Source organism: Anarhichas minor, unplaced genomic scaffold, assembly GCF_050575085.1.
Source record: "Anarhichas minor isolate MPS153535 unplaced genomic scaffold, ASM5057508v1 ptg000024l, whole genome shotgun sequence".
Classification (NCBI taxonomy): domain Eukaryota; kingdom Metazoa; phylum Chordata; class Actinopteri; order Perciformes; family Anarhichadidae; genus Anarhichas; species Anarhichas minor.
In genome coordinates this window covers 18,124,832-18,148,977 of record NW_027466470.1, presented here as the reverse complement: position 1 = coordinate 18,148,977, position 24,146 = coordinate 18,124,832, and the positions used below count along the sequence as shown (strand labels likewise).

Below are 24,146 nucleotides of genomic sequence, written 5' to 3'. Positions count from 1 at the left end.
TCTCTTAACCCATTAACATTTGGCACCAATGATTTAATGTAAAGTACTTGAAACCGTTCGGTTTACATGGATGTTGTTACCATGCAGTTCCTCTGTTGATGGATTTATCTGCCAATTGTGTTATTGATCATTGGTTGACTGATGGCCCTCCATTTGTTTCTGGCAATACATTTCTTTAGCAACAATTTATATTACCACCGTTTCTGCAGAGAATTTACATATAATGAAAAAATAAATGTGATCTGTCAGAACCAGTCGCAGTCATTACAGCACACACACAAAAAACATGGCTTACACACATGATTAGAAAGACAAATCCTTTACTGGTTTCCAGTGACACAATTGTGCAAATAAAGGATTTTTTTTTTTTCATACATGGAAGACATCGGCAAAGGAAAACACTAAGCATTATGGACATCTCCCCACAGCATGACACTTGCATTAACTTTTCATTACTAAAAGAATGACCGAACACAGCGACGGACACTGCTTTATCGACATTCTGCTCATCTAACGTTTATCCAGACTTTCCTAATGAACTAAACTCTGCCCACTTCGCCCCCCCCCCCCCCCCAAGTCTACTAAGATGTACTTTAAAATGTGGGGTTTTCTGAACGGATGACCTGAATGTGTAATGTTTGTGCTACAATTCATAATTTGAGTTATTAGAAATGTATGTTTTCTTTGGATTCAAACCATTTGCTACTTATACAGTACGTGGACCCCACCATCCGTTATTTCCTCTAGTTTTTCTAGATTATAAACCATCAAGTCACACTCTATAGCTATTAAGACAAAATAGATATACAAATACTGACTGAATTAATGAGTGCAAATCAGAATTGAAGTTGGCAATTCTGACATCTGTGTGCTGTTGATGTGAACGCTGCTCACTTGGTACCATTATCCTCGTGAATCAAGTCTTACACCAGAGCGTCTAAATGAGAATCTGGGAATGTGTTTCAGAAATATGCTTTAGAGACGTTAGTAGAATCAGATGGACCATGTTGTTTTCAAAAAGGCATGATAATAGGTTTCAGTGTTAAGGGATCAAAAACTAATGTTTTGTAAAATAATTGGATTTAATGAATATGACAGCAGGCTCTAAAACCAAAGTGCAGGATGTCAATTTAAAGTGTACATGTCCAGTGTGCTTTTCATGACAAGGAATTATTGGCTGTAAAGGAATGATTACACACAGTGATCAGTCAACAGATTCATCAACAGAGACATCTTTCTGGAACAGTTACTTGTCTGCTTTAGTCAGGTACTACGAGTACAACCTGTTTAAATTATACTGCTACAATAGCATACTAAAAATTCTGTAGTAGAGATATCTAAACAAACATAAGCTCAAAAAAATATAACAAACCAGTGTACACGTTACTGTCCTATTTACAGCAACACAATTATAATTCAAGTCCAAAATATATATTAGGATAAGCAGGAAATGCAGCATATGTATAAAAAAACAAACCTTTTTTGGGCTTGTGCTGGGAAGACCGGATGTTACAAACCTGCGAAATTAAAGCAATTTAAACCAAAGTAACAACTATGCTCGTTGGTGCAAAGGATGCGAGCAACACTCCACCAACCTAAAAAAATGTTCTTGAGTCTGGTTCCGGGGTCTTAATCAGCAATAATCAGTTTTTGTTCAGTACCCCTAACATCCTGACCTGCAAACCAATCTCGCACTTGCTGGTAGCTCATTTTAGATTTCTTGCATAGAGAGTCAAGGTCTCTTTCATGTAGTGAGCCTGTTGCAAGGTAATACGTTACCAGAGGCTGGAGATCAGGGAAATCTGCACTTGTTGCATTTGCTTGAGACTTTCGTTTGCGGCCCCCGGCCCGGGTAGATGTCCCAGAGCCACTTCCGTTAGTCAAACCACTGCTGCTTTGCTGGGCTGCAAGTTCTGCCAGGAACTGGTCACGGACCCCCTTCACCCAGCGCAGCTGGCCATTTTTAACGGCATACCGCGTGTCCCCAAACCACTGAATAACATCGGCCCGGGGTAAATTTGTAAGCTTAACAAGTTCAGTGTAATCTTCGCTCTTGGGCCACTGGCAGCGTAAGAAGTGCTGCTTCAACACGTCCAGCTGCTCCTTGGTCTTTCTTGGTCGCCCAGCCGGAGTGAGGGCAGGGGATGTGGATGTGGATGAGGGAGCCTTTGAGACACGCAACGGTGTTTGTGAGGGACTGGCTTTGGCTGAGTGAGCTGACTTCTTTGATGTGCTGATGTTGTTTGAAAGCGGTTTATTAGGCAAGGCAGTCGGTGGTGGGCTGCCAGAGGGGGAAGAGCAGGGAGAGGTTTTTAATACACCCGATGGTTCCTGTGGAACATCTGGCTCAATCTTGTAGGTCTTGGTCAGCTGCAGGGGCAGCTCTTCACTTTGTTCCTCGTCTTTCAAACTGTCCCCATCACCAGAAAGCTCCTCCATACCGTCATACCCCTCTGCCTCAAGGACCCTGTCCCCGAATGCTTCCAGGCTGTTGGACAAAAAGGTCTGGAAGAAATGTGAATTTCTAATCCCATTGCTACGGGCTGCCTCCTGGCCCTTCACCCCGTTTAGTTGACTGGTCTTTTGTGTAATAAGTGGGAGAGGTTGGATTTGTTGTTCTTGTTTACCTCCAGTGTGCTGCGAGTAGTTCTGGGCTGCGGCGAGGCTCCCTCGGCCTACCCTGAGCTGGTACCGGCTGTCACTGAACCACTTGCGAATGTCGTTACGACTCAGTCCAGTTTCTTCCTGCAAGCGTCTGAGCTCTGCCTCCGCAGGCCAGTTCTCTCTCAGAAAGCTCTTTCGAAGGGCAGCGAGCTGAGCTTTAGACTTTTTGTAGCGCCCGTGGCGGTGCTGTCGCAAAGGCGACTCCGAAAGGTCGAGGGATACATCGGCCGCCGTGCTTGCTGGCGTTTCCGCTGGTGGCCGGTAGAAGTATGAATCCTGAGGGGGTGGGAGGGTGGAGCTGAAACACGGGGCAGAGGGTTTGGCTGGTTTATAGGAATCTGGTGACTCGCACTTTAGTTTCTTCTTTGGGGGGCTGGAGGGAACAGCCTCTACCTGGTTGTTATCCTTATCCTCAATTACCAATTCCTCACTACTTCCACTCTTGCTCTTCGTTTCGGCTTCTTCGTTGGTTTCAGTAGCATCGTCACAAAGCTCAGGCACTGCAAGCTTTCGCCGAGTCTCTTCTATCTCCTCTGAGGACCAGCTGATGCCGTATTTAATTCTCTGCACCATAAACCACACCTTAACTTTGTCCAGTGGCAAGGCACATACCCGAGCCAGGGTGCTAACCTCGCGAGACGATGGGTATGGAAATAAGTTAAAAGCTTGGGTCAGCTCTGAGATCGTGTCCAGTTCACGGGTTTGATCCGACTGCGTCCATACCAACTTCAGTCCCTCTGATACTAGAGGCAGGCACACAACAGAGTTGTGGTTGGTGGTGAAACTAGCCACGCTGCTCACGTTGCCGTCAGCTGAGTGGCGCAAATCCTTGGAGGAGCGCTTAGCTTCGAGTTTCCCTTCACATTCTGTCTTTGTTACTTTTCCTTCAAAATGCCCCTTCATGCCCATAAGTAGTCCATTTCTGCCATTGTGTTCACTGTAGGTCGCCATCTGGGGTATCAAAACAGGCTCGTTCACCTAGAAAAGAAATACAAAAAAACACAGATTTAGTTGCTGGTTTCCTACTTGTCTCAGCTGCCAAACACTGATAAGATGCCTGACGAGTACAGCCAAGAGTACAAACTATGATGTTAAAAGAACTTTCAGTTCTCATTCAAAGTCAATTATCTGACAGCTGTTTCCCCTCCCCCACCCCCACCCCCATACTTCGCACTCCTTATTCTGAACTCCCAGTGAAACTAGTCGTATACTCTGTCCAGACTGGGTTCCCCTCCCCCAGAGTGTGGTGACTGACTTTTGTTTTGTGTGAGTGGGGGGATCGGTCGCAAGGGGTGGGTGCGCGGGGAATGGGGATCCATGAGAAATCCATCACGGTCTACTTTCTCACCCTTTCCCAGTCCGGCTTTGTTCCACTCCCAGATCCTCGGTCCCTAAAGATGAGTGTAGCCTCTTCACAAAGGCAGATACCACAAGAGAGACCTGTGGAAGGAGAAAATGAGTTGCATTAGTCACCCTCAAGTCCAAGTTTCGGCCCTCTAAGCCCGTAACCAAAAGTAAATTTGTGCTTTAGCAACAGGTGTTAAGCCAACACATCGACCCATCACAGGTCTAGTAGTTACACGGCTAAATACAAGGATTTTACTCACATTGCAGTTATTACATTACTATATTCATGACTCCTCGTTGAACAGTGTCTTTCAAGTAACCGTGTAGCCCACTCTTCACTTAGGAGGAGTAGTGTACTTTATTTGGGACAGCAGAAGAAATATTGCACATTTAAGTACGGTTAGGAGACGACTACGGTATCTTGAGCCACGCTAGAAATGTTTAAGTGTCCCAAAAACATTAGCAAACAATTATGAAACCAGAGTATTAGTCATTCGTGACACACTAAACCGACGGGATGAGATCATGCGGTGACGTAGGATGTGTTACTTCAATGCACTGTACGAGTTAATACGCTGTATTATTTTGTTTTACTGTGACAAAAAGCTGTAAAAGTTGCTTTCGGAGCCAACCACAATAGCAGCCCAGTGTCTCCGACCCCCCCTCCTCCTTTATGGCGTACTAACTAAAACGCTTCACACTGCACAGGCGCACTTCACCGCCAGACACGCTTCAGTGAAACATAAAAATAAACTTACCAAAACGCTGCTTTACCCCGTTAAGGTCCGTTAAACGCGTGAAGAAAACAAAGGGAGACCGGGAGTTAGCCCTCCGCCACTCCGCCTTTTATGGCCGAAGTTTAGAGCAAGAGCACGGAAACAATACCGTCCGTCTGTCGGTTTGACCCTTGTCTTATTTATCGAGCGCCTCGACGGATTACGGTCGAGATACAAAGATGCGAAGCGACCAAGTTTGTCGCCTTTTCGAAGGAGTTCAGTCGTCGGCTTAGTCCTTTCCCCGTGTAGGCAACAAATATCTCAATCCGCGAGATTCAGGTCGGAATCTGAGTCGCCGTTACTTCGCCCTCCTCGGTCCATCCGTTGTTGCTTTTGTTCTTTAACTGAGAAGTGTTTTCGCCGTCCGGTCAGATCGAGGCGAGGCGGAGCCGAGGACCAGGAAGCCCACAAGGCCCAACCGACTCTCCCACACAGTGACGGCGGGGTGGGTGTGCCAGTCTGGGAGAGCAGGCCGTGGATTGGCGGGAGGAGGCGCCTGTATAATAAATCCGAGGGCAGTGGGCTAAACGTGTTTCACGTCACCCACCCACCAGTCCCCCACCACACCAGGCCCACAAACGAGACGCATCGTCTTGTTAAATAGAAACACTGCTTTAACTCTTGCTGGTCTAACTCAAAGCAGAAAACAACATTTATATTTGACTTACAGGAACTCTCCTTCTAGCCTCCCTGAAGACCACATCATAAAGCTTCTGATCAGTCCGGGCCACCTACGACACTGTGTTTTCTGGAAATGTGGCAATTTTAGCAAAACGGGAGAAGTTATGTTAAACATCTCAAACATTAACACATCGTGGTATTTCATAGACAAATACTACTACTTTTGAGCCAACAAATAACTAAACGAAGAAGATGGTATTCAAGTTGAGATACAACTTACAGAAAATCAAACTGAACCGTTAATTCAACATTTAAGTCAATCAATAAAATACGCAAAAAATCCAAATAATTAAAAGCATTTTAATCTGAGCTTTGGGACTTGACATCATCTCTATAACAATGACTATGGCCGTGTACCAATTCCAAGTTTACAGCCTGTTCAATTCCTCTTTGTATTTTAAACAAGATGGACGCAAACAACCAACAGTGTTCCAGTGATACTGTCTTTGAGCAATATGCTGAATTCAGATCAGCTTCAGACACGATGTCCTCTCACTGAAAACAATTCAGCTGTGTTTTAGTGGTATATATATATAATATATATATAATATATATATATATTATATATATATTATATATAATATATATATATAATATATATATATATATACAGTTGTGTGAAAAAGTGTTTGCCCCCTTCCTGATTTCTTATTTTTTTGCATGTTTGTCACACTTAAATGTTTCAGATCATCAAACTAATTTAAATATTAGACAAAGATAACACAAGTAAACACAAAATGCAGTTTTTAAATGAAGGTTTTTATTATTAAGGGGGAAAAAAAATCCAAACCTACATGGCCCTGTGTGAAAAAGTGATTTGCCCCCCCTGTTTGTGTGACAAACATGCAAAAAAATAAGAAATCAGGAAGGGGGCAAACACTTTTTCACACAACTGCATATGAGTCAGAGGTAGCAATTATAATTCATTGTTAGTGCTAAATAATGTAATAGACAAGATGTAAATATTAATCTTTCTGCAAGAGAGCCAACCCTTTTTTATTAAAGACGCATCTGTTTCTATGAGTCTGAAGATGCTTTTTTATTTTGCATAAAGGAATGAGAAGTGAAACAGCAGCGAGTTAACATTTCTTTATTTAACCAGTTGTTACATAGCCGGTTAAATACCATAGTAGTGGTAATAGAAGTAGTGTATATTCATTAAATAGACATATAACAAGGCTATAAATTTGTGAAAAATACAGAAGCATTTAAATGTTTCATTTGTAAATAGATTTTGCATACTGCTTAAGAAAATACATAACATGTGGTAATCATAATACATTCAGATCATGTTCACATTGTGAGGCTTCACTCACAGATAACAGTGTTAATGTTAAATTCATGTTCCTTCATGTTCACGTTGTTTACCTCAAACTTCATAGAACTGCCTTCATTAAGAAAGTAGGAATATATATATATATATATATATATATAAAAAACACCAGTTTCAATTATACTCCTTCATAAGATATTGTTAGTCAGTGCACCTTGTCACCCATTGGCTTGATGGATTTGATCCGAAACATGGCAACTATATGTTTAGCTAGAATTTGGACCATATAGTCGTCAGACAGTCTGATAGTACGCTACATCAGTGCTGATGTAGGACATGTTTAGAAGCGGCTGTTAGCCAGAGAGAGCACAAAGCGTGGCAGGCGTAGGAATGAAGGGACAACAGCTGACAGCCAGGAGAGATATGGGACCTGAGTCAGGAGGAATTTCAGAGACGTGTAATCGGCTACACTCCGTCCTGGAAATACACAGATGAACAACACATTAGGATCACGTGACTGTACATAATAGTAAGTAAAAAAAGCAACGACATAGGCAGCCGATGTAAACTTACCATCAATGTCTCGTATGCCATAGCGCCTTGCCAGGTCACAGGTCATCAGTACTTTCCCCGTCAGAGACATCAGATGTTTATCTTTTAAGAAGAAAGAGAACGTATGCTGAGTTTGCTAATGAACAAGAATAAGAGTTGAACCAGTAACTGCTCCTCAGCAATAATTAAAGAGGTAGTCCTACCTATTGCCAGGTTGACAATGCACATCCCACTCACTTCTGTGGATTCCCCATTGGCAAACACTTCTTTGAACTGAGCAAAAGAAAACAGAGATTGAGCAACAACAAAAAAACCTGATATAGCTACCGGGGATTTGCTGGATTACAGGATTTGCTGTTAGAGAAGAGTCTACCTTGGGATCTCCACCCTGTGGTGTTTCCTTGTCCAAAATCATCTGAGACACCAACTCTGTTTTTACTGCTCCCGGCCACAGACTGACAGAAGCCACGCCCCTGCTCTTAAGCTCAACAGCCATGTCTGCTGCCAGCCTGTCACACTGGAAACACACCACGAAACAGGTTTTTATGACACTGTCTGACGTAATTCTACAGCACATGTACTTTAATGATATGTGGCTCTTGATAGCATACATCTGGGACTAAATGAGGGACTTACTGCGGCTTTGCCAACGCCATACGGCACATTGAAGAGATACCGCAGACCCCCCATAGATGAAATTGTGACTATCAGACCCCGACCTTGAGCCACCATCATCCGGGACGCGTAAACTGAGAAGAAATAGTGGCCCCTGCCAGATAAATAAAAATGGAAATCAGTCAAATCATTCCTATCCACTCGCTTGTAGAATACCTGTAATGCAGTGCAAATGAATAATGCTTGAATTTCCAGTTAACACACCACACATCACATGAGTAACAGATGACGTCTGGAAAACCAGCACTAGTCACAAGGAGGTGACTCGGTCGACTTATCAGACATGACTAAACAAAAAAGCATACCTGAGGCCTGTGTTGTTGATGGAATCCCAAATGGTTGGATCGGTTTCCCAGAACTTGTTCCCCATGTTTTGGAAGATGGCCTGGAATAACCCATCATGTTTTAGAAGACACGCAGTCTAAAGTTTAAGCTTGGTGCTCTTTAATGTTGTTCCATTACGTTCACGCTGCTTTACTCCACGTTAAGTGTTCAACAAGTAATTCAAGTGCGCGCTGGAGTAGTGTTTACTCTAGTGTAATCTACCTGGACTCCAGCGTAGGCGTTGTTCACCAGGATGTCCAGCCGGCCATTCTGCTCACGCTTGATCCGTTCAAACAGGTCTTCGATGTCTTTGTCTTTCGTGGAATCGCAGATAACCGGCACACAGTTTCCCCCCCTCTCCTTCACCTGTGTTGAGAACAAACGCGTCCGCCGCGAACCATAGAGATAAATGGACTTGAAAGACACAAAACGACACTGCAGGAAACGAAAAACATTTGAGGTGCGACGCTTTGGAAGTCATCGGGACCTCGGCTGAGCCTACAGAACACAAATGTATTGCACCGATGTCGGTGAGAGACACTGACATCCTTCACTATATACCACTGTCTGATTGCAGCCCTTGTAAGAAAGTCAAGCTCAAACCGTCACCTGTGCAGCGGTCTCTTTCAGAGTGGTCTCCTGGCGCCCTGTGATGTAGACGGTGGCCCCTGCCTCAGACAGCTGGAGAGCTATTCCCCGGCCGATGCCTCTGGAGGCCCCTGTTACTACACACACCCAGCCAGACAAGGACATTCTCTCTGTGGGAGGAAGCAACACCACGTAAGATAAGAAATAAGCTCAGTTACATATCATCTGAGGCCAACTGGGAGATTTAAAAAAAAAAAATTACAACATGGCCAGCCAACTGTCCAGAGTTCACTTAAAATCTAGAGGAGCGATTTATTTTTCTGCCTTGCACAACTCATTTTGGTCCAGTCACTGTTTTTCAGCATTGCGCATGTGCAGTTGACTGCTGCCTTATCATGATGTCAGTGATTTATCAGTGATAAAGTTACTGATCATGAATAAAGTTAAACTTTGCCCCGATCACATACGCATTGTTTAAAATGGCATAGCAGTGCTATTGCTGAACGTTAAAGGAGGATAATACGACATAATAAAAGTGTATTATTAGTTGTGACGCTCTGGACTATGATGATGTAATAATACAATCAGAAACATCTGTTTCTAATACAACGAGAAAAAACAAAAACTTAAGTAACGAACTCAAACTAAATTCACTGTCTCGTTCTTATGTCATATTAACTCACTTATGTTACACATGTGCCTAAATGTTCTTGTTAAGATAAGATACTTTTAGGAGAAAGTGACGTCTGGTTATGCGAGAGGATTTTATCACTTTGTAAAGCATGATAATCAGAGGATTTACTGTTATTCAACACAGATTGTGGACTTGAAAATCAAAATAATTCGCTTGAATAAAAGACACTAACCTTATTCCACAGACAGCGCTGGAACTCAATTATAGCTCTTCCGAGTAAACCGACAAGGAAAGGTATCGGTAGTCAAATGTCACGTCTGCCTAAAGCTGCTGTTATTATATCAGTGACTAGTGCCGCGAGCTACAATGTGACCAATGTTATTTACAAAGCTACCAAGGCGCCGTCGTCTCTAGTCGTAATATCGCGAGAAGACGTCAGACGAAGTAAAGAGTGGAGTTTTAGAGATGCGTCAGTTTAGTGAGCTACCGATGGCGTTTCGGTGTCAACTATTTCGTTAAATGAGTGAAACACAAATGTAGGTGTCGTGTTTGAGCGACCTGCTATTACTCTACTTGCTTGTTAACAACATATTCCGATGTTGGCACAGTTGTAGGCTGTTGTGGTATAGTTTTACATCAGTTTATGCATAACGATAGGCCCCAAAACATCAGGGAACTATCTTACTGTGAGTGTCGGAACTGGTCTTTGGTTTAACTCACGTTTCACACAAGATGGCGCTATAGTCTTCCTAAAAATACACCAATTACTGTGCCTATTGTCGGGCTCGTGTGTTCACAGTAGAAACGGAGGTTTAGCAGTGCTAAAAAAAAAAAGGTGTTTGTTTCATATTCTGTGATTTCGATAGAGAAGAGAGGCTGAGGTTATGACGTCTGTGCGGATTCGCTGCTCTAATACTATGAAGGAAAAACACTCAGCCAAACACTGAGTGCTGCACGTGCAGTAACTTCCCTGCTATGAATGTGATACATAATCTCGTGGTGGGATCTACAGGAATGTGCACTCTTCTTGCAGCTGCAGCCATGCTACTGTACTCATAGCATGCATTTTATTTCTGTCCTGTAGCATGTGTAACTAGTTGTTCACGTTATGGTTCCCAGTGTATCTGTTGGCCCATTGGTGGATTATTGTCTTAGTTACAAGATTGGATCAAGAACACATAAAGAGTGGGGCTACTGGTGGGACCAGGTTTCTTCCTTGTAAGTTATTTGAATGAAGTCCCTCGAGTGTAACAAAACTACATTGTCGGCATACTTTGTATGCAGTTCCTTTTTTCCCTAGAAAATCACTTTGTAACTCTAAATCCTGATAACAGTTCTGCAGAATACTATATATTTGCCGTGTTAAAGATTTTGAAAACAATCGACTTCCTTATCAGTCGTTTCCAAGGGCGACCTCTTATCTTGGTTTTTAGTAAACTGACTCCTAATTCCAGAGGTCCGATCAATAACTGGAAACGCTCGTGGGCACGTGCAGCGGCTTTCTCTTCTTCTTCAGAGTTTAGGATTTGTTTAGCAACGCTTTTACTTGTTTAATGCGCAATTATTGTTTATAGAGGTTCAAATGTCCTCTTATAATATAAACAATCTAACCTTCTAAAAACTGTAAAGGGGACGCTGTTACTCTCCCTTTTTAATGTGAAAACAAACAAATCTTAAATCATATTCTACTTTTTGTTATGGTAAACTTATATTCTGTACAGATTGAAGCGGAACATGGTGGCGTTATGATTCAATGGCCTGCTTGCATGCAAATATCTCTGCATTTAACATGTCTGCCATTAGTGTAACGGTTAGTGAGTTGGAGTTATTCGTGCAGGTTATCGCCTACATGTGATGTGTGAATAGTTGCGGTTCTTTCTTCTTTAGGTTTAATAATGTCAGGATTACGTTAATGTCAGGTTTAAGGTTACGTGGTCATTACTCGCCAAACAAAATCAGCAGGAAAAACTCGTTAAACATTTACTGTTACACTACCTTATTGCAAGAAATGACGAGAATCAAAAACATTTAGTCAATCATTAACAACAGGAAATACTGTAAACAGAGGAAGAAGCTGCAGATCACTAGTCAGACAAAGCAGATACTGAATCACTCCTAAATAAAGTGATTACTCTTTTACAGCAGATTTGATGTTATTCAAAAACTAACAAAATATGTCATGAAGCGTTCTTTCTACAGTTTGTTACTAGTGCAGCAGTATTAGTAGATTTGTACCTGATTCCTAAATGTTGGCCATCTGGGACCCTGACCTCCATTTAGTGTTGCCACAATGTTTTCTGAAGACAAACAAACAACTCTGCAATACCGTATCTAATGCAACCTCTACTTCTCGGCACTGGAGATTTAGTCCGTGTTGGTTTACGCCTCCTTTCTTTCGGACATTGACCGATCAGCGGTGTATAAAAAGCATTAGGCCGTTCGGTAGGAGAGGAACATTATTGCAATGGCCGGGGGCTCTCGCTTCGTTTGGATTCCCTTCCTTTTGTCTTGTGTCTTTCAAGCTTCTGACAACAGACATGGTAAGTCAAGTCAATTTTATTTTATACAGCCCAATATCACAGAATATCCTCTGTCGTTAGATCAAAATGATGAAAATGACAGTACAGACGATCAGGATGACAAAACACCAAACCGATTGTAAACATACGTAATCCCTCCGTAGTGCTTGGTTAGTGAGCAGTGAATGAAATGTTTAAGCAGTTACATTCAGTTGATGATGCTGAATTGTTTCTCTTTTCTCAGTCCAACAGGAAGAGATTCATTTAAACGGTCCTTTGGGAAATCCAGAGGTGGATGACATCCTTTCGAAGATCCTGGTGAGTCCCCGAAACTGTTTTGAGTGAGATAAAACACATTCATGTTGCAAACTGGGAACTTTTAATGTTCTATCTTCTATCACGTTGACTTCAGATAGCCCTACCGGAAGGAATTGACCCGAGGAATATAAATGTAACGGTGCGTAGCGGAAAGGTTTTTACAACAATCTCAAACATATTCAACAATGCTTTATTTTTAACCCACTTCATATACACCTTGTCATGTGTGTCAATCTATTTTGTTCCTTCACAGACAATTACTTCCAAAACTTGTAGTGGTGAGTGTTCGTTTAATTGTAAAGTCTCCCATTTCAAGTGCACACAACGGTTCATCCTGATGTAGAGGACACACTGTAACACCACGTCAACATATTCTCTCTTATTATCTTCCTGAACTACTAACATGCGTGGTCAGGTATGAAGGATCAGCTGGCACATCTCAACATTCAGTTTCAGCAGACAACTCACCGCATCAGCCAACTGGGTGAGTATTGATCTGTTTTTTAGAGCCTGAGGAACATCAGTGGGTAGTCTCTGATTTAACCAATGCGCTCTTCCTGACAGATGATGAAGCCTTCGGGTTGAGGGGGGAAGTCAGACTGCTGAAACTGCAACTTGCAACATGCAGCTCCACAGCCTCGGCTATCGCTGGCTGTAAGCGTTTTAACTGTAAATCGTACTCTACATACAGTGTGTGGCACATGTTCGGCTGATACACACGTAACGACGTAAAGCAAAGTTAAACTGTGTCTTTCATCCCTGGACAGCTTATCAAACCCAGTTACTCAGCAAGATGAATCAGCTTCTGGGGACGTTTGATAGCGATACATTTCTGAGTAAGTTTGCCTGGAGTCAAACTTTGAATTATTTTTGTTTATTGTTTTGCAGCACACGTCAGAATGTCTTTAAACGTCTTATCATACGGCGATTTAATCTTTCATAAATGTTCATTTTTTTCTAGTCATGAAAGTCATTTCACTCACCAGAGAGGTGAATTCATTACAGAGGAAGGTCCAACACGCTGCTAATGGCACGGGAACAAATCACATCAGTGGTGAGTGCTGCTTTATTCTAAGTCTTTACAATTAGCACCACACTCTACCGTTACTGTCGATACGATAAACTCCAATCTCATTTTGAACTTAAAACTGTGTGAAAATAAACATGTGAACGCGTGTCTCACAGGGCTGCTGAGAGAGCAGCAGGAGAAGATCGTTGAACTGAGCCTAAAGACGCAGCAGACGGAAAGAAGCCACACAAACTCGGCACTAAGTAAGATTTACAAGATGTTTGTAGAACAGCTGGGAGCAGCTGCTCCACTTTGATTTGCACGTTGGATATAAGCTATACACTGTAAATGGTTCTTTTTTTGTGTGTGTGTGTGTGTGTGTGCGTTCAGTTCTTCAGATCATCTCACTGCAAAATCAGATCTGGGATTTGGATCAGGCAGAATTAAGAAGAAGAGATCTTCAGCCCAACAAGACAATTCTGCGTAAACTGACCGAAACATTTGCATGAAGTTATTCAAAATGGCAGTACATATGAGACAAAACATTATGCCATAGTCCTCATATCATTTCACTTTTCCATCATGCCGCTTGATATCTTCTTTCTGTTCAGCAGCTTTGTTTTGCAGGAATCCACCGTGCAGCGTGTCGTGTCTGTGTTGATGATTTATTCTCTGCTTCATCACTCTCACTACATCAGCTCTTCAAGAACAGCTGGACAGGAAGATCAGTGAGCTGCGAGGCAAAGGAGATGCACACTCAGCCGGTCAGCACATCTCTCCACTTCTTGCACACCTTGTTTTTTTCATAATTAGCCATGTTAAAGATGTGACTGACTGATGCACACGCTGGTCCTCCAGTGCTGGAGCTGATTTCTGTCAACAGTAAGATCGCAGCCATGCAGAGGCTCATCAATGTCCACATTGAGGAATCCAGAACTAACGCTGCCGGTGAGTCCCGGTACCGTGTGTGTTGATAATGCCTCATCTTGTGTGTGAAGAACTTATTTTTCTTTCTTTTCCAGATTACCAGAGGCAGTGGAGGCAAAAAGTTGAGCTCCTCAAAGGGAAGATTTTACAGTTGAATCGTGACGACCGTAACAAAGAACTCAGTGCGTGTGCAACTCAGTCAAATGCTCCTTTTTGTTGTGTTTAAAACAGCATTCATTTGACGTCCTTTATCTCTTTTCTCCAGCCAAGCAAATTTTGGTCTTGCAGTCTGAGTTGGAGCATTTTAGAGAGTTAATGATGAACGCCAAAAAGACAACTGACTCTAAACTAAAAGGTGAATAAACCCTGCAGCTTACTTCAATTTAAAGGTTGAAAGTCACACTTATGCTCGTCTAATGAAATGACAAACTAGAAACAACAGCTCAGTCAGAAAGGCGTAAAAGTATTTTTTGTTTTTCATCCTAGAGCTAAGAATTATTTTGGGGGCGGAGAAGAAAAAAGAAGAAAACTTACAGAAACAGCTGGAGGAAGCAGAGTATTCCCAGGCACAACTGAGTGAGTATGAGTATGCAAAAGAGATAGGCTGATGCTTTCAAAGTGTGTTTTCTGAAATCCTTCTATTGTAAATGTTGTGTTAAAGAAACATCCGTATACAGCATGGATATGTCACCTCCTAAACGACACCTAAACATTTCCTTTTCTCTGACCAGTCATAAAAATCATCAGCATCATGAAGGAGGTGAGAGAGCTGGATGGTGATGAGCAACACCAGACATCCTCAACAAGTCAAACCACCAGTGAGTCCTCCTCTACTACTCCCGCTGTTAAAGTCGGGCTGAAGCAGCAGCTGAGAACTGACAAAAATAGTATGGCTCACACTCACTGAGACTCTAAGCTCCTACGTTTCATTGTTTTCAATCAGCTCGTCAGACTCTGCTTCAGGCCAAAGAAAAGGAATTGGCCGAAGCTCAGGCTGAAATAAACGGTGAGTCCATTTAAAACTGCTTTTAATACTTCAAAAGCACAATTTCAGTTGAGCGATTCGATGATCTGACATCTTCTGTAACACAGAGCTTCAGAGGAAACTGCGACTAAAGAGTGAAGAATGCCCTGGACTTGAGGAAAGATATCAGGGTAAGTTGTCAATATGACTTCAGCTAAAGGCTGCGGTGGTTCATGTTTTAGTGTCTGTTTGTGTTTCTTTCAGAGGTAAAGACTGAATTGGAACAGAAGATCGCAGAGCTGAACAGAACCGGAGACTCCAAAGCAGCACTCAGTGAGTGAAGTGACACCGCATGTTCACACATGGCAGAGAGCCCTTTTACATGAGAGCTGTATCCGGCTCAGTTTGTTTCAGACGCATGAACTGTGTGGTGATGTCTGCTCTGTTTCTCTGAGTCAGTTCTGAACGTGATGAACCTGCACGAGGACCTGAAGACTCTGAGGGACCTGATCTCCACCGCAGAAGATCCAGACAAGATCTCAGGTCTCACACTGCGAATGTGTATCTGTCATTTGTTTTAACCAAATGTAACTAGTTAGTTTTTAAAAAGAAAAGCACAGTTATTTAGAAGAGCAGATGATGTTTGGATTAAATGTTTCTGCCTCACATCACGTTGTCTGCTCACAGAGCTGCAGAGGCAACTGGAGAAGAAGCAAGACGAGCTGAACTCCCAGACTGCGCAGATAGAGAGGCGGATCCCCAACCCCAAAATATGTGAGTTTATGTACAAATCATCTCTATGGGTGTATAAGTTAATACCTGTTGTCAACATAGTGAGCACCACAGAAATAAAGACAGCATGTCCCCCTGAAGTTGATGTCCTGTAAACAGGGATTATATATATGCCATACATTCTTTTTGTGATTTGAAACTTTATTTTTGATCATTCTTAACAAGTGGAAGTTTGTTGGGTGGTGTTGTGTTATGACATAATAGAAATGCACAGAAAACAAAGACTGCTCAAGAAAACATTTACAAAACGAGGAATATCAAAAATATTTTCAAATGCTGACGAATTGTCTCGCATAATTATCCAATTGTGGCATGAATTCACAAACTTTATGAATTGTCCTTGTTTTTTCCATATCTTTTTGTTTTCTTCTTCTAATTACTTTTTCACAAAAAAATGAAAAATTAACCAAATGTTGCAGAATCACCATCATGTTGCAGACAGAGTGTGTGTGTGTGTGTGTGTGTGTGTGTGTGTGTGTGTGTGTGTGTGTTTTTTTTTATTTGTGCCACCTGGCTGCTGTCACACTGCAGCTTCCTTTGGGATTAGTTCCAGTAATGAAGCACTTCATCTTTATAAAAAGAAAACATCTTCTGAAAAAAAAAACATAGTAGGCTTAAATTATTCAAAACCTTTATAAGACGATTATTACTCTCAATGCAACATTTCCGTCATTTAAAACACACAAAGAATGAATGTTTTACTTTATTATGGGAAACATGGGAATGTACCCAGAATAACTAAACTCAACCTGAGATCATTTTGGTTATATTTGTGCCATTTAGTGTGCGGCAGCCTTTTGCTCTTTCCTCGACTCCCCAAATCCACGGTTGTCTTGAGTATAAGCTGAGGACTGGTACGATAGATCTCTGAGCCTCACTGCGTGTTCTTTTGTTTCAGTTTTACTGATCATCAAGCTGCAGAATGAGTTATGGGACCTTGAGAAAAACGAGACCACTGGTGGCCGTGTACAAGGTTTGTCCTATTTAAAACAATACAGAGTGAAATTATTTCAGGAATCAATGACAAAACGTGAAATACATTGAAGGCTTTTTACTTCCTCCTAGAGTTGCAAAGCAGAGTGGACGGCCTTATCAGTGAAATAGAGGACAAAGAAGTCGACAACACAAAACGGAGTGAGTTTGAAATACCTGTGAGCAGAAAGCTTTCTCTCATCACTCCTCTGATGAGGGATGATCTGTTACTTTCCTGCGCAGTATGTTGGGGATCCTATTACAGTATCTCTTGCATTAAATTACACTTTCTGGCCTCTCTGTTCAGTGCTGAAAATCATGACGCTGCAGAGTCAGGTAGAGCGGCTGCAGAGACAGCTGTTACAAACCACCCAGGTAACCCGTAAGTATCTCTAATGATCCTTTACAATTCTCCAAGCCCGCAAATCATGACCTGCTGCTAAGGTTGTCAGTAATATTGTTATTATTGTGTTCATGTGTTTAACTGCTTTCATTTTGTCCCAGAGCTCACAAATGAGCTCACAACCAGGAAGGAAGAGCTGCAGAAATACATCAACGATCTGAATGAGAAGAATCCGGCAAACGCCCAATTGAGTGAGTAAAGAGGGAACATGGTGCCTCAAAGTCATAACTGAGGAAATAGTCTGAAATGTTTCATGTCTTCTTTCTGTGTTTCCTCAGTTCTGACAATCACTCATCTGCAAAACCAGCTCAGAAAGCTAGAAAAAGAAAAGCCCGATGAGGGCCAAACAACTTCTGCTGCAGCTACTAGTGAGTGTCTCACTTCCCTTTGACATCATTGAGTTCATGCATTTGCAGCAGCTGATGCGTACCTTACTTTTTCTAGAGCTGAGAGAACAACTGACGGCAAAGGTTGAGGAGCACTCTCGTGATCAAGCTGAGATCAACGGTGAGTTCAGTGCCAGCACGAGTAGCTTTCTGCGACAAGAGAGAAAGAAGAAGTTTAAGTTGAATATGAGAGTTTTCTTTTTTTCTACTAGCTCTGCAGAACAAACTGAACCAGACAAAGGCGCAGTGTTCCAGTTTTGACCACACACTTAATGGTGAGTGAAGTCTCTCCTGACTTGTTACTCTCTGTCCCTGCTGGCCGATAACGTCACACCCTTTTGACTCCAATGTGGGAAATGAATGGTTTTAATGTTGTTGTTTTTAAAGTATTTTTTAATCAAAATAGGAGAGTGTTCACAACGTTTTCTGTCAATTTGAGCAAATTATTTGATTTGGTACCATACATAGAAGTCGATAACACGCCAAGCAACTTTAGAGCTGAATCCAGTTAAAGGATGAAGGGGAGAACACTGAGAATATCATTCAAAATCTTGCAAATCAACCCCTCCAGAAGACTTATTTCTCAGGAAAGTTGAGTTAACCTTAAATGGTAGTTAATCCTTTTTACTGTGCAATAAAAATGGAGAGAAAAAATATCCAAAGATGAATACAGGGGGAGCTGAAGGAATCTTTGAACTTCAATAGGTGGATGTAGTAATCTTGGGCAGATTATGAGACAATGGGTCCCTGGGCACAGATATTTAAAAGACCCCACCAGCTCTCCTACATATGCAAGACACACAAACTTAATATGTTTTTAACCTCTTGTTCTTGTGATTCTGTATCTCTTTGTAGCCGTGAAGCATCTCTCTGTGGTTTTGTGTCTCTTTGTGGTCATTTTTTTTGTCTTTTTGTAGTTATTTTTGTCTGTGGTTGTTTGGCCCCTTTTTGTAGTAATTTTGTGTCTCTTTGTTGGTGTTTTGCCCCTTTTCATAGTCATTGTGAGTCTCTTTGTGTTCTCGTTGTAGCTGTTTTGCATCTCTTTGTAGTCTTTTTGTGTCTCTTTGTAGCTTTTTTATGTTTCTTTGTGGCCATTTTGAGTCTATGCCTAGTTGGTACATGTCTCTAAGTGACATTTTGTTGGTGAAGGCCAGCGGAGCCCCTGACACTTTGGGCCCCCGGGCCTGTGCCCGGTAGGCCCATTCAGTAATCCATCCATAATAGTAATCATTTGTAAAATACTCGAAACCTGAAAGAAGAATAGAAGTCATTTTTATAATGTTTTTGTTGTTTCAATTTATATTTCATCACTATTGGGGAAATTATTTATCCCCTGAAAACTGTCAGATAGTTTAACATCTGGGTATCAATTGTGAGTTTTTGTTTTTCCGTGTATGACGGTATCATCTGCATAAGGGGATATGAAACAGTACGGACAGTGATTGGCTCATGGTCATGTGATTGCCAGATAGCCTGCACAAGTGGGCACAATTGTGCAAACAATAAGGGGGAGAGGCTGCAGCCCTGGCAGATGTCGCCTGCATGTCAAAACTTCCACTTTTGGATTAACAAGGAAACTTGATCTGAGAAATATGTTGTTCACAGTCCTCAGACAGCCCTATTTAAGACATTCATGCTTTATCTCGTTCTCTCTGTGGGGTCAATAGTTGTTACAAACGTGTGCAAATGTGTTGTAGGTCTGCAGAACGACCTGGACGTCAAAATCAAGGAACTGCAGTCCAACTCTGGGTCTGTTACATTACTTGGTGAGCGGTGGAGCTGTGTTACCAAACAGTGAATCCATTAGTTGAGAAAATGAATACAATTGTGTAGTGGTCTGCGTGTGGTCTGCAGCTTTTATGGATAAGGAAAAAACAATTTGAGTACTTTTCTTTAGTCTAACTGTTTTCTAATGTGGTCTGTTCAGCTCTTCAGGTTTCTACATTAACGCTGCAGCTGGAGGAGCTACAGAGGAGACTACGAAACACTGAGTCTGAAACCAAGAGGAATGAACAGAGTGTGTGCTTCATTCTCACTCTACAGTTTGATATTGCCCATATATTCCATCCTTGCTTGATATAAAGTATATTTATGTTTCTGATATTTAATATAAAGGATATACAAGTTCAAAATAGTTTTATTTTTTGTTCTGCAGAACTTCAAAAAATGATAGATGAGAAAAACAATGAACTGACCAAAAAAACAGCGGAGCTGAAAGCAAGAAGTGCTCAACCACAAAGACGTGAGTAACAACCCATTTTAATAACCACTATATTATACTATATAGTTATAATTAAGAGGGATACGTGCTAGAGTGTGATTATCAATGTGTAATGCTTTTTTCCAGTTCTACAGATCATTGCAATACAAACAGATATTGACAAGTTGGTGAATGTAGCAGCAAACGAGACAAATTACGATAAGATTAGAGGTGAGTGACAGAAACGTACCTCCGCTCTAAAGACGGACATTTCATAACCAGTCAAAGCAGAACACATGCTGACATGAATTAATGTCTCTGGTTTGCAGCTCTCCAAGACCATTTGAATTATTTAATTGATGGAATTCAAGACGAAAACAATGAAAATACTAAACTGAGTGAGTCATCCTCAAAATGACAGTAAAGCTTTATTGTTCCATTGTCGCTGATCGTGGTGTTGTTTCCGCTGAATTTATCCAATCCAACGTTTCTTCCTTTTAAACGTTTCAGTGTTTAAAATCTTGGCTCAACGAGATGAAATAGCGAGATTGGAGAAGCAGGAAAAGAGTCAGACACAAGCAGCACTGGAGAGAATTAAAGGTGGGAAGCAGCATGTACAATTTACAGATACATTCAGAATACTCTTTTCATACATTTTGAGGAAATGAAACATCTGTTCTGTCTTTCTCGAAGATCTGGAGGATGAACTGGAGCACGTCAGAAATCAGATAAAAGAAGAGACATCGGAGCTGGACTCAAGTGATACAAGGATCGCTAATTTGTGTAGGTGTTCTGGTCACTTTTGGGAAGAGAAAAAGAAATCTGTACAGAATCATCATATGGCATCAGAACACTGTAAGTAGCTCGCTTTGTCCCTTTTTTTAGCGGCTCAGATTATGGAACTTCACAAGAAAATCAAACCACTGGAAGATGAGATATCTGACCTTAAAGAGACCAGCGATGAGAATGTCGGAGGTAAAGAACAAAATGTAAAAGTGACATTGTTATACGTCACGGATTAATACATACACCGATTTCGATTTTGTGTTTCATTGATGTCTAAATCATTTTCAGAGCTGCAAACGAGACTGCATCTGACAAAGAGGCAACTGCAAGACAGTGAACTCCTACTCAAGGATGCAGATACGAAGAATTTTAACCTGAGTGAGAACATTTCTTTTTTGCTTATGTTTTCATGTTGTGTTTGTTTGTTTCGTTTAAGCACAAAATAACACTGCGGCTGTGTCTCCGCTAGTAATGGAGGTTGCTGATCTGAGGACACGACTGAAAAAGGCTCAGAAACAGGCTTCCCAAGCTGCTGAAAACAATATTGACGGTTTGTCAATCTGTTACTTTTCTACTGTAGCGTCTCTGCTGTCGTCCAGCACATTATGTCTTACTATGCATGCTGGAGTAGTTCTTATGAATATTCCTAAGACTGACATGTAATGATTAAACTGTTCAATATTCACTAAATTCGTTTTTTAATGAAGTATGGTAATTTCTTTGTCTTCTCTCAGAATTGAAACAACTACTACAAACGCAACAAAGAGAGAACAAAAGACTTAAAAAGACAAATAACGGTTTGTACTGTACAGTTTCTTAAAGGGACACTTTAACATTTTGGGAAATATGCTTACTCGCTTTTTTCAGAGAGTTAGATGAGAAGATTGATCTCACTCATGTTTGTATGCAAGAAAATCCAAAAGCCGGTTAGCTTAGCTTAGCACAAAGACTGGGAACAGGGGGAAACAGCTAGCTTGGGACTGTCCAAAAGGTAACAAACTGTGTTGTGTTTTTAACCCGGCTAAGCTAACTGGCTTTGATCTACACTCTGTCTCTCGGCAAGAAAGCGAATGTTGAGCTATACCTCTAAAACTTGTTGTTTGATAAATGTCCGTGTTTCCACCTCCTTCCTCTGTCAGACTTAAAGCAAGAGGTCAAGGAACTGAAAATGTGCTGCGCTGACGACGACAACACCCAGTGTGACGGTGAGATCCTCGATACGAGCCCATTATCACTCTATACCTGTAGCTGAGATACAGGGAGTCATTTGATGTCGTTTTTTTTTGACTGAATATGTCATCAAACAGATTTGCAAAGACAACTGCAACAGAGCCAGGAGGATGCGGATCGCCTGCAGCAGCAGCTGCACAAGAAGGAGGCCACCCTCAAACAGCTGCAGCGGGAGTTAAATGAACAGAACAGGGAGAACAACACACGGCAGTATGAATACAGCAGTAAGTTCAGACAGTAATCAGTACATTCAGTCATGTTCAAGGACGGGTTAACTTAAAGCAGCCAGTGTGATGGTGGGATCCTGTACCCTTTAGATCAGGTGTGTCGTTTGATGTACTTTTTGAACAATACATTTCATTAAAACAGACTTAGAGAGACAGCTGCAGCAGATCCAGGACGACGGCGATTACCTAAAGCAGCAGCTGAGTGAGAAGGACGCCGCGCACGAACAGCTGCAGCAGGAGTTAGAAGAACAGAGCAGGATCAATAACAAGCTGCAGGACGACTACGACAGTATGTTCAACCCTCTGGCAATAAGTCGATTCATTCAGTATACTGGGGACGATAATGTAGATCCTTGTTGAAATGTACACACGTTTCTGTCTATTCTGTCTCAATGCTAGGCCTGCAAAATGAGAAGAACAAACTTGAGGACAGTGTACAAGGTAACTATAAGTTCTGTTCAGCAAAGTGCAGAGAATACACTGTGTAAATGTAACACCCCCTCCCAAAAATGACCAAAAAAAACAACAACATGATATCCTTTCTTTCTCCTCAGAGCTTCAAGCCAAACTGGGGGATGTGGAAGATAAGACGATCTCTGCCAGTGAGTCACACACAAGAATTCATTTCATTTCTTGAAATCTTCCGGTCTCCAGATATTTGGGATATTTCTGTTTAGAATCAACGTTTAAATCCTACATGATACATTTTCAAACTACATAAGTGTTATGAGAAATATATATACAATCCTACACACAAGCAGACTTGTTGGATATGAATCGAACTGTATGCAGGACTTAAACAGGTAAAGGTCAGTACCTAGTACGGCACTACTCAGCCTGTGCAAATGGTTGTGTAATGTCTTTTCGGGCTCTGGATGAGCTTTATCAAGTCTGGGAAAATAAAAGTTTGGAAGACGGGGAATGAAAGATGCCAGTATTGCATCATGGGAATTGTAGTCCAATCCTGTGTTATGGGGTTGACCCCGGCTAAGGACCAAAAGTCAGGATATCTCAGCAGCTGCTGCCTTAATTTTGACCATTTTTGTTTTTTTCATGTCACTTGACACTTGACTTGTCCCTGAACTTTATGGAAGTGACATACTAAATCACTGGAGGACTGCTTTAAACTTCTTAATGTCAGCTTCCTTTCAAAGATGTGATGTAAAGATACACGTGATCGACTACATTTCTCGGTTTTACAGGGCAGGTGACCTTGGATCCAAACACAGCGCACCCAAGAATAGCTCTGTCTGTGGGTAACACCGAGATGACCACTTCTGACGTAACACAAGACGTCCCCGACCATCCGGGCCGGTTTGATGCGAGTCTCGCCATCCTTGGCACAACCGGCTTCTCAACTGGCAGACATTACTGGGAGGTGTCTGTAGCTGGGAAGCTCTGTTACCACCTTGGGATGGCCAGTGAATCTTCTCAAAGAAAGGGAGCGATAATATTCAATCCGACAAATGGTTTCTGGACTGTGGTCCTGAACAGACAGGGTCAGTACAGAGCTATCGATAGGAGTGTCGTTGGTATTCCGGTCCAGACGCTACCTCTTACACTTGGAATTCTGCTGGACTACAAAAAGGGAGTGATCTCATTCTACGACGCTGGTGCCAGGTCTCATATGTACTCATTTGTAGGTCAAAGGTTTACTGGCAAAATCTATCCATTTATCAATTTTTGTGTCGAGGATGTTGAAAGTCAGACACCAATAGTGTCACTTCCTCCTGGATCGGTCGACTGGATAAAATAGAGAACAAGGCAAGTTATGTTTTGTTCTGTGTCAAATCACAGCCATGTATCTAATTTACGGTAATCTCAGTAGGTCATAAAACAATCCCTCGAGTAGTTCTCAGACATATTTGTTACTGCTGCTGCTGAATATTAAAAAAACAA

The 24,146-nt window shown here is 41.8% G+C and overlaps 3 protein-coding genes across 5 annotated transcripts; 1 reads left to right on the top strand and 2 right to left on the bottom strand.

The window, feature by feature from the left end:
* Positions 1–303: 303 nt before the first annotated feature.
* On the bottom strand, positions 304–5,224 carry homeza (homeobox and leucine zipper encoding a). Of its 3 annotated transcripts, XM_076097796.1 has the most exons (4): positions 4,770–5,224; positions 3,920–4,104; positions 1,780–3,642; positions 304–1,517 (listed from the first exon to the last, which is right to left on the bottom strand). In XM_076097796.1, the coding sequence occupies exons 2-4, from the start codon at positions 3,992–3,994 to the stop codon at positions 1,410–1,412; spliced, it is 2,046 nt and encodes a 681-aa protein (XP_075953911.1). In that variant the 5' UTR covers positions 3,995–4,104; positions 4,770–5,224; the 3' UTR covers positions 304–1,409. The 3 variants fall into 3 exon arrangements, with proteins under 3 accessions (XP_075953911.1, XP_075953910.1, XP_075953912.1); XM_076097795.1 differs by having other exon boundaries at positions 304–3,642; XM_076097797.1 differs by having other exon boundaries at positions 304–3,642; positions 4,013–4,104; positions 4,770–5,223.
* A 1,318-nt stretch (positions 5,225–6,542) lies between these two features.
* Positions 6,543–9,887, bottom strand: dhrs1 (dehydrogenase/reductase (SDR family) member 1). The gene is made up of 9 exons (XM_076098025.1): positions 9,747–9,887; positions 8,902–9,050; positions 8,515–8,658; positions 8,274–8,353; positions 7,930–8,062; positions 7,667–7,810; positions 7,497–7,566; positions 7,315–7,395; positions 6,543–7,218 (listed from the first exon to the last, which is right to left on the bottom strand). Exons 2-9 carry the CDS (start codon positions 9,043–9,045, stop codon positions 7,082–7,084), a joined length of 933 nt encoding a protein of 310 aa, XP_075954140.1. The 5' UTR covers positions 9,046–9,050; positions 9,747–9,887; the 3' UTR covers positions 6,543–7,081.
* Positions 9,888–11,978: 2,091 nt separating this feature from the next.
* On the top strand, positions 11,979–24,134 carry LOC142956075 (uncharacterized). The gene is made up of 45 exons (XM_076097380.1): positions 11,979–12,054; positions 12,278–12,351; positions 12,446–12,490; positions 12,605–12,629; positions 12,767–12,835; positions 12,916–13,005; positions 13,119–13,187; positions 13,313–13,402; positions 13,537–13,623; positions 13,751–13,843; positions 14,059–14,124; positions 14,219–14,308; positions 14,383–14,469; positions 14,553–14,642; positions 14,774–14,863; positions 15,019–15,105; positions 15,231–15,293; positions 15,380–15,442; positions 15,516–15,584; positions 15,711–15,794; positions 15,939–16,025; positions 16,942–17,016; positions 17,109–17,177; positions 17,323–17,397; positions 17,520–17,609; positions 17,697–17,786; positions 17,863–17,925; positions 18,017–18,079; positions 19,502–19,570; positions 19,732–19,821; positions 19,960–20,046; positions 20,152–20,235; positions 20,334–20,402; positions 20,515–20,604; positions 20,698–20,787; positions 20,890–20,979; positions 21,079–21,168; positions 21,260–21,340; positions 21,525–21,587; positions 21,930–21,995; positions 22,098–22,244; positions 22,390–22,536; positions 22,647–22,688; positions 22,802–22,849; positions 23,450–24,134. Exons 1-45 carry the CDS (start codon positions 11,979–11,981, stop codon positions 24,001–24,003), a joined length of 4,026 nt encoding a protein of 1,341 aa, XP_075953495.1. The 3' UTR covers positions 24,004–24,134.
* Positions 24,135–24,146: the final 12 nt, after the last annotated feature.

Excerpts from the sequence above, each read along its gene's own strand:
- dhrs1 (XM_076098025.1), bottom strand. The coding sequence starts at position 9,045 with ATGTCCTTGTCTGGCTGGGTGTGTGTAGTAACAGGGGCCTCCAGAGGC. Across the intron at positions 7,567-7,666 it reads CACAGGGTGGAGATCCCAAG|TTCAAAGAAGTGTTTGCCAA; the intron begins GTAGACTCTTCT and ends TCTTTTGCTCAG. Across the intron at positions 7,219-7,314 it reads TGGCATACGAGACATTGATG|GACGGAGTGTAGCCGATTAC; the intron begins GTAAGTTTACAT and ends GTGTATTTCCAG.
- homeza (XM_076097795.1), bottom strand. The coding sequence starts at position 3,994 with ATGGATTTCTCATGGATCCCCATTCCCCGCGCACCCACCCCTTGCGAC. Across the intron at positions 3,643-3,919 it reads CCCACTCACACAAAACAAAA|GTGAACGAGCCTGTTTTGAT; the intron begins GTCAGTCACCAC and ends TTTCTTTTCTAG.
- LOC142956075 (XM_076097380.1), top strand. The coding sequence starts at position 11,979 with ATGGCCGGGGGCTCTCGCTTCGTTTGGATTCCCTTCCTTTTGTCTTGT. Across the intron at positions 15,106-15,230 it reads CTCAACAAGTCAAACCACCA|CTCGTCAGACTCTGCTTCAG; the intron begins GTGAGTCCTCCT and ends GTTTTCAATCAG. Across the intron at positions 18,080-19,501 it reads TTTTGACCACACACTTAATG|GTCTGCAGAACGACCTGGAC; the intron begins GTGAGTGAAGTC and ends AATGTGTTGTAG.